A 9,666-nucleotide genomic window follows, 5' to 3' on the forward strand; every position below is an offset into this window, starting at 1 on the left:
ACATATGTATACATGTGCCATGTTGGTGTGCTGCACCCATTAACTCGTCATTTACGTTAGGTATATCTCCTAATGCTATTCCTCCCTACTTCCCCCTCCCCCCAATAGGCCCCAGTGTGTGATGTTCCCCTTCCTGTGTCCAGGTAAATCATGCTGCTATAAAGACACAGCCACACGTATGTTTATTGCAGCACTATTCACAATAGCAAAGACTTGGAATCAACCCAAATGTCCATCAGTGACAGACTGGATTAAGAAAATGTGGCACATATACACCATGGAATACTATGCAGCCATAAAAAAGGATGAGTTCATTTCCTTTGTAGGGACATGGATGCAGCTGGAAACCATCATCCTACATATTCTTTAAGGTTCAGCTCAGGTGAGAAAGCTTTCCCTGAGTTGGCTCAGCAGAAACACCTTCTTCTTCCTTGTGGATTGCCCCATAACATTCGGTCGGTATCTCTTTGGCAGCAACTTCAGCATTATAATAGAGTTTGTTACCTAGGTATATATTTTCACACTCTCATCATCCCTTTCTCTCCTCACATCCCGAACTGTGAACCCTCAGGCCTGTGACTTCTGTCGCATGTATCTCTCCCCAACAGTTAGCAAAGGAAATATTCAGAAACATTTGTTGAGTGAATGGCCGATTGTATGAATGAATGAGTTTGCAATCACAGAGGAGAAAGGAGCTCATTTGATTCCAGCTTAATGGCTTTAAAAATAATCCTGTGTTTAGTTTGTATTTTTTTTTTTTTTAATTTTCCCTAGCAAACACGTTCTACTATGTGCATGGCCAATGGGAGATGAAAAAAAAAATGTTGTTATATTTAAATACACTTCAGGGAGGCTTTTTAAAATTTTGCTTTTTAAATTCCAAGGCAACAGACGAGTTTGTTCCTTACAAACTTCTTGGCATCTTTCTTTTCACATGCTCTTTTTTGCTCGACCCAGTCTTCAGTCAAATTCCTCCAAAGGGTCTGCTGTAAACAATGATTTTGTGAGCAGTTGTGTGTTCTTTGCAGTGAAAACCCGCCTTGTTTTCTGTTGCTAGGCAACCCCATTCCAGCTGCCATTGAAGAAATGCGCGGTGGTGGGAAATGGTGGGATTCTGAAGAAGAGTGGCTGTGGCCGTCAAATAGATGAAGCAAATTTTGTCATGCGGTAAGAGAGAGCACCCACAGCGCGGCCTCTGCCTTCTCTCCTTTTCCCCACCCCTCCCATAAGCCCTGGGGCTTTTCAAAACTAGTCACTTGTGATTAATCAGTTGTAGCACGCTCCTTAGCTTCACTTCCAGCTCATAGACAAGTGAGTTTAGGAGAGAGGTAAGGGGAATGAGGGAACATGCCCCGAGAAAGTACAAAGCCGAGAAGGCTCAGGCGGAACAGAGATACCCACTCTGCTGTGAATAAAGGGAACAGGGGAAAGTGGAAAATCTCACATCTCATTTTAGATTGTACAGCCAGGTGATTCTGACTTTTTAAATTGTTCTTTTCCTTAAGGGCAACTCTCTGTGAATAAATGTTTTAATGGATTCATTTTATTCTATACCATATTCTTAGTTTGTCACCAAAGCATGCGTAAGTAGCAAGTGGGATTTGAAGACAGATTAAATCTTTGAGTGAGTGGGAAAACTGGAACAAAGAAACAGGGGTAAATTTCAAACAAGGAGGATGCTTGGTAAAGGGACTGAGCAGATTGGTGATGTGCACATCTGTTCCAGGAAAAACAGGAGGCCCCTGCAGGAGATGAAAAGGAATTGCTGAGACATATTCAGCCAGGGGCAGAGACTGCCAAACTGTAGTGGCAGCAGCCTGCACTGCTGGGTGATTCTGCCCAGACATGCTTACCAGCCAGGCATAGAAGGAAAGACAGCAAGTGATTCGATAAAGACAGGTTTGGGATTATCTGGGTGAGAGGGAAGAAGGACAGGGAGTGACAACTTGGAGGGCTCTGGCTAGAGAGAGTGTAAAGTAACACACCTTGAAATCTGGGCTGGGCAGGAAGAGAGCTCTGAGATGAGTGAAAGAGAAAGGAAAGGGAAAAATGATGGGGTCATTCAGAGCAGGGGTGAGGTAAGTTGTGGCTCCTGGCTGTGAATGAAGGAGATGTGGAATAAGAAGCAGCAGCTAAAGTCAAAGAATGGCTTTCTGGAGGGCAAGATTTCAGAGCTCAGGGTATCTGGGGGATGAGTGGACATGTTGTAGAAAAAGAAAACATTTGTTATTGAGAAAATAAAGGAACCTTGAGGATAGACTCTGAGAGGCCTTTCAGGTGGACCCTCAAGTCTCACTGAGGTAGAAATGACTATGAACCAAGTGCCAGCAGACTCTGTGGCCAGGAAGGGTGAAGACCGCAGCAACATCAAGGACAGAAAGCTGAGCGAGATTTTGTATTCCTGTTTATGTTTAAGTATAAACGAATAACAGTCTAGGAGTGGAAAAAAGGTAGCCGAGAGAATGCTAAGCCACCTCTGAGCCCTGAGCTAAGTGGGAGAGGGAAGAGCAAAGACTTTATTTGAGAGGGTTTTTAAGAGAAGCCATGTACTTGTGGGGGCTAAGTTCTCTCTCGGAGTTAGTCTCCTTGAAAGACATTTTTTCTCACTTGTTGAAGCCTGCAGGAGAGTCTAGATCCTTGTCTACCCACCTTTCCTTCGTACAGGTACCCCCAGCATAGTTTTTCCTCTATATTGCAGTTTTTCTTTTCAATATATACAAATAATAGAAAAATGGAAAAAGTACAAATGTAATTCTTTTCGTTCCAGTCAATGCAACACCTGCTCACTGAGCACCCATAACCTATGGGCCTTGAGCTGGCTCTGGGAATGGTGTGCTGAACAATCCTGTAATGAATTTATGTCCTAGAGATGTGCTTGCTACCGTGGGGGAGTTCAGACGCACAGGAGTTTCTCAAGAGAAGTGGTGTCTGGGCTAAGTCTTCTCTTCATTTCACCCTAAGCAGAGAAACAACCCAAGGGTCCAAGGTGGGAACGACAGCAACTGCTGTTGCAGTGTCATGAACAGTGGGGAGAGTGGCTTGAGATGGAGCCAGAGAGGTATTTAAGGTATTGGAGTGGAGAAAATCACCTAGAGAGCATGAATAGGTGAGAGCAGAGCCCTGAGCCACCTTCAGGCACCCTTTTCAGTATTTTGGCATTAGGTGAGGCTGAGGAGCCAGCAAAGAACACAGAGAGGTAGGAGACAAGTCCTTGCTGTTGTTAACTAGGTCTGTGACCTACAGTGCATTATTTTACCCTTGCTGGGGCCCGGCTTTCTAATTTGTAGGAGGAAGCAGAGTAGTCAGTTCCTCAGGCCCTTCCCACTATGGCAACTCTTACTCTATCTATGACTGTATGAATACCGTATAATTGTAACACCGTTTATGTAGTTTAGTTTATATTTTCAAATTGCTCTTGAGTATCATTAGTTTATGTGCTCTTTCCAAAAATTATGTAAGAAAGAAGGAATACATAGTATTCAACTCACGGATTCAAAGAAGTTAAGTGATTTCAAGTGGCCTTGATACACGAGGAAGTGTAAATACACTTCGTGCAGTATAATAAATGTATTTTTGTATTATTCATGAGTGTGTATGTGTGTGTGTCATACATTTGTGAAGATGGACATGTACTAACATGTAGAAGACTAGGCTTAGGCACCATAGAGTGTTATCTATTATTTCCAGTGGGCCATATTTATCACAAGTAAACAAGACTTTGTTGGCTTTATATGCAATCTGATGTTGATATATTCAAGTTCAGAATTAAAGGGTGCTTCTGATTAGAGTGCCTGGCACAATATTGAGCATAATATTTCTAAAATATGAGGAGATGAGGGTTGAAAGAATTCAAAGAAGGTAGCACCATAACAAGAACGATGTATGCATATGCCTTTGATTTAATTTCAAGAATAGTGCTGTTTTATGACACATTTTAATTTTTAAAAGCCTTATGTATAGTTTAAATTATAGGAGTAATAAAAGTTGATAAATTATTTTAAAATTATTTGACCATTTGCAGATCTATTAATAAATCATTGCTTAATATGCATTTTGGGGCATGCTTAATATATCGAGATATTATATATTCAAAATGTAACATTTAATGAATAAATGTAGATTAGAAAGCATGTTGTATGTCTGGTCCTAGACTGTAGGGTGTGTGATGGACAGATGTACTGAGAGACAACATCAAAAAGTAGTGCTGCCTGTACACAGTGATGTACCAGATTACAGTTCAAAGTGTCTTCTAGGAGTAGGATACAACAATTTCATAATTTTCTCTGCTTAAATGTTTTCAAACACATCTTCTAGTGCTGAAAATCAATTTCCCATTTCTCAAAGTAAGCATTTGCTCTGTAGCCAAAAGCAATACTTTAAAAAATAATATTGTTGAATTCAATTTATTGGGAAGGTTTACCAGACAAAAGTTAACAGGGATTGCATCCTCAAAAGGAACTGGTTAACTTGGGGACATGAATGAGAGAACATAATTTTGGTGCCTTTTGAATTATGCTCAAATGTATGTTTTGTATACTCACATATATATAAAAAATGTAAAGAGATTTTGTGATTTTTCTACTTTAAGATTTCTTTCTATCAAGCCCATTTCCCACTTACTTCCACATCCCAATTCAAAGAATATTCATTTCTTGTTAATTCTCTGATCAGATCTCTTTTAAGATCATGAGTACAGTTGCTAAGACACTTCAGTCATTAATATTTGTTAATTGTGCCAACAGCGATAATGCAAACTTTGAAACATTTTACACCACAAATATGCCTTATTAAAACAATTTGACTTTATTAAATGTGCCTTTTGTGTACATCTTTGTAATTATCAATTTATGAGTTGAGGAACTAAAATTATGGTGTGCTTTTCCTGAGAGAAGAGAGACAGGAAAGTGTCACAGATATTTGCACTTAAAGAAAAAGTTTACCCAGAACTTACACCAAAATGTATTGTCGTTATTTTCTGGAAATACATCAAAATTCATATAAAATGTTATCTTTATGATTTTAAGCATGAATCCCTCTGTTCTAGATGATAATAAATAACTGCAAGTTTTTCTTGAGCTATTACTCTGTGGCAGTAGATATGAAAAGACCCAGACACATGAGCCATGGAACACACAGGAAAACAAAGTGTTTACTCATGAAAACCAGTTTGTTTAATAATGACAAAACACGTTGACAGCACTCTCCAGCAATACTCAGAATTTACAGTTTTAGCATAACATAGCTGATTCTCACATGCTTTCAAGGGCAATTAAGATCAAAGCTGCTTTAAGAGACAAGTATCCAAATTTTAGTCTGTGTTTTATCCTGGAAGTCATCTTCCTCTTTGCAAAGATCAATTAAATCACAAGACCACAATCCGTTACCACAACTGGATGAGCCTGGCTGTTGATGCATAAACTCACTCCCTCATGAGAATCCTCAGGAAACACCACATGGGATATGGGGCAACCACTCTATCTACTCTTGTACATACCTCAAGAGTAGGTTCTCTGACTTGGGCTCCAGCCCCAAGCACTGTGTGCTTTCAGTGGGCACTCAGCAAAAGCCACTGACTGGTTAACTGACCTGTTGGCAGCTACCAGAAAAACCAGTATCTTATCACCAAAGAGCAGATAAAAAGAAGCTTCTAAATCAACTGAGACAAGTTTCTGCCTAGGATGCTTTGATGTGGTGATGCTCACAGGGTAAATAAGAGACAAAATCAGAGAACCTGAGCTGATCAGCTGAGTGGGTGCCTGGATACTGGGGGTAATTTGTAGGGAAAATTTAGTTGTTGGGGAACTAGCAGAGACTGCAATATTTGTAAGATATCTTTACCTACAAGTAAGTGATGCTTTGGTTTACTGAAGTGATAAAAAGTTACAGATGCCCTAATGTGGTAGGAATCAAGTTAGACATATGGTTGGAGAGGAGAAATGAGGACTCGGTAATAAAAGAAAGCTTAATGGAAACTATAGGCCCAATTGGCATTTTCATAGATAATAAATGTATATTTAATTATTTTTGTATGCTATATCTGATTTGTGATGTTTTTTAATATTTACTAAGTGTACACATCAAGGTTAGGGAATTTTTTTATTACATACCATTTTTAATCCTTACAACAATTCAATAAAAGAGGAAAAATCATCATCCTCATTTTGTGTAATGGCAAAACTGAAGTCAGGCAAATAAATTAACTTGCCTAATGTTCCACAGGCAGAAAGCCATGGGATTTGAATTTGGGGTGGTCATATTTCCTATTGTAAGCATTTGTAAGACATGGCGGCCAAGGAAAGCAACTAGGGCAGGGTGGTGTTTTGGGAATGGGAGTGGAGTGGCTATTCCCATCACCAGGGAAACATCACCTGTACTCTTTCCTTTGGCTGAACTGGGATGGTGGATCACTGCATTTATTTGGATGATGAACCATTATGCCTTCACCAGTAATCAGCCTGTGCATTGGCCACACACACACAAGTCAGACATGCTGTGATTTAAGTGAATAGCACATGGCCCTGAATGCACTCTTATAATTTAGATTTTGGAAAAAGAAAGAAAAACACCAGAAAATATATTAATTCTTCCCTGTCTTTTGAGGTTTATGGGTGTGCAGAGGTACTGTAGGTCCCATGTCCTCTAGTGTACCATACTGTCCTGAGCTCTAATTCAGGTCTAAGAATGTCTGTCCTACCCTCTCAAAAATATTTTGAATGGAATAAATACCTCCTAGTTACTGTCTCTTTCTTTTTGTAGATCATTTACCCCTTTGACTGACATTATCTTTCTTCCTAAACAGGAGTGGTTTTTATGACAGCATTTGGAAGATGCTGATAGTTAATTATTCATCTAATGTCTATTAAAAGGGAGAGGTGGTTAAAAAAAGAAACAGTTACTTGTGAATTGAGCTAGAATTAATAAAATTTCTATTTGTATTATTCTCACTGATGATTTAAAATATGCGAATCATTCCAAAATGTTTGTTCTTGTTTCTCTAGATGCAATCTCCCTCCTTTGTCAAGTGAATACACTAAAGATGTTGGATCCAAAAGTCATTTAGTGACAGCTAACCCCAGCATAATTCGGCAAAGGTAAGAGTTTATGACTTCTGTTTGTGACGAATGAAGATGAAGTCTTCTCAAGTACTTAGCATCTCAAAGGCAGTGAGCATAGTTCAGTTTGGGAAATCAAGAGGAAAACCATCTGGACAGGCAGGCAAGGATGAAGGGAATTGTAAATAAGGAAAGCAGGATTATGGGAATCCAAACAGTATTTTATGCTTCCTCTGGGATTCTGTTTCTTGCCTTTAGAGATGGTAGAAATAACAAGAAGATCAATTGTTTTGCTCAAAGAACAGCACAATATTCTGCTTACTCATTACTGCTACTTTTCAATTTGTTGACTTCGGTCCCAATTTATTGATTGGCAACTGTGAACTGAATTAATATCAAGAATAAAAACAAAGCAATGGCTAATCCATTACATTGCTTTGGCCAATCCATGCATGCTTTAAAATAGCAATATTGTCAGAATGTACAAGAATATGTGGTTATAGTATACTATATCACATTACATTATATTATATTCAATCATATTTGGGAGAGCAGTTGTAAAATTCTTGTTCTAGTATCAATTCCAGAAATCTTGAAATTCCCTGCAATCTGGGAAGCTGCTGTGGGAGCTTCGGCGGGGGCGGGGTCAGTCTCTAATTGATGAAGTGCATCAGCGAGCTATCAGCTGTTTCTCCAAGGACTGTTCATTGTAGAGAAGGAGGAATCAAGCATTGCTTTAGGTCCTTCTGTGTCCCTAGCAATTAGGAGTGAAATATCCAGATGTTCTGGGCCCAGGCGCTTGTCATCTAAATAAGTCCCATCCAAGTGAACGGCATGTGTGTTCACTTTTTCACAGTGTGGCACTACTTGTTTTGGTTCATAAGTATTCCCATAAAATACATATCTAGAAATGCAATCAGCTTTTAATTTTGGGAGATATTGTTAAATTACCCTCCCCAAAATGTACCGTTTATCTTCAATAATGGATAAGACTGATTGTTACCCATATGGAAAAACAATACTATTTGTGGAAAAAAAGGATACATTATATTTGACTTAATTTGCATTTTTCTGAATATAAGAAGAGCTGAGTGGGTATTGACTATTAGTATTTTTTCTTCTGTTTCTTTGTATTTTTTGCCTACTTTCGACTTGCTTTTAAAAATATTTTTCTATTGATTTATAGGAACTCTATATTATGTATATTAAGTCTTTGTATCAAATATTTTATTCTAGCCTGTTACATATATTTTAATTTATATTCTATTGCAATTTAAAAATTTTTATGCAATGAGACTTTTTAGTATTTTCCTTTATGGTTTCTTTTAAAAAAACAATCTTTCTTTGGATGATCTTTCTTACTCTGATGCTCCTCCCTTCCACGAAAAAAAATCCTGAATTTTTCTAATGCATTTATAGTTTATGTTTAGAAATGTAATCCATATAAATGTATTTATTTTTATTCTTGTAAGAGTAATTTTATTGTTTTTCAATGCAAATATATATTCATTATAAGAAATCAAACAGAAAAGTACAAAGAAGAAATGAGAACACTTACAAGAAATTTTTTTATTAAAACAATTTATTTTTATATACCTATAGATTCACAGAAAATTGCAAAAAACAATTTACAAGAAGGTTCTACATAGTCTTTACCCAGTTTCCCCCAAAGGTGACATCTTTGACTATTATTTTGATTTGGGAATAAAATAACTTTTAAGCAGGAACACATGTTCCTTTGGAGGGAAATGAAACATTTAATATATTGTATCCAAGACCAGAAGATTCTGTTTTTCTACCTGAATATGTGGAGTTGTTGTAAGATTTAAAAAGGAATGTGAAAAAGAATGTTCAGAGCAAGATTTAGAACAAGCTGAGGGAGAGAGGAAGGGAGGAAACGAGGGAGGGAGGGAGAGGGAGAGATTGTTTTTTGGGGAAAAATATAAATACAAATGGAGGAAGGACAGTCAAAAATTAAATTTTGAAGAGGAAAGTAGAACTGTTTTTTAAGACTTAAGCTCACTGTGAAGAAAACATGCATGGACAAGCAAGAATCATTATCACTAACGTTGGTAAGTATTTAGTTCACATTTCTGTGTGCCAGGTTCTGTGCTCTTTATGGGTAGTGCCTCACTTCATCCTTAAAACAATCCTAATAGACAGGAGCTATTTTAATTTATGCATTTGACAGAAGAATCCTGTGATGTGGTGAATCTAGGAATCTGTTCATACACACAGCTGCTAATAATCGCCTGGGACTTCACCCAGGCCTCTCTTATTCCAAAGCCCATGCTCTCAACCAGGGACCATCTCTGGTCACTGCTGACCAACTGCTTTTTCTCTGTTCTCACACTACAACACAGAAGACTGTGAAAAGAACCAAGGTTGGGGGGTGTCTGGCTGTTTCCAGGGACCAGCCCCCACCCTGAAGCTGCATAGGGCCTCAGTCAACTCATTAACATGCAAAAAGATAACACCGTGGTTTCTAAAGATTTTAGGTGTTGTATGCCACGAAATGAGATCAAAGATCTCAAATATATAATTCAGAATATTACACCATCACACCCTCTCATCTTTTTCCGAAATCCATATGTTGCCCAAGGAGACAATAGAG

General features: G+C 38.2%; 1 protein-coding gene across 4 annotated transcripts in view; it reads left to right on the forward strand.

Annotated features, from left to right (window-relative positions):
* Positions 1–9,666, forward strand: part of LOC105492107 (ST8 alpha-N-acetyl-neuraminide alpha-2,8-sialyltransferase 1) — a 144,738-nt gene that overhangs the window by 81,032 nt on the left and 54,040 nt on the right. For 3 of the 4 annotated variants that reach the window (XM_011759007.2, XM_071072072.1, XM_011759006.3), the window contains exons 3-4: positions 1,058–1,167; positions 6,999–7,091. In XM_011759007.2, coding sequence (XP_011757309.1) covers positions 1,058–1,167; positions 6,999–7,091 — 203 coding nt within the window. The remainder of the gene's footprint in view (positions 1–1,057; positions 1,168–6,998; positions 7,092–9,666) is intronic. The other variant, XM_011759008.3, reaches the window with a different exon arrangement.

Source organism: Macaca nemestrina, chromosome 10 (genome assembly GCF_043159975.1).
Source record: "Macaca nemestrina isolate mMacNem1 chromosome 10, mMacNem.hap1, whole genome shotgun sequence".
NCBI lineage: Eukaryota > Metazoa > Chordata > Mammalia > Primates > Cercopithecidae > Macaca > Macaca nemestrina.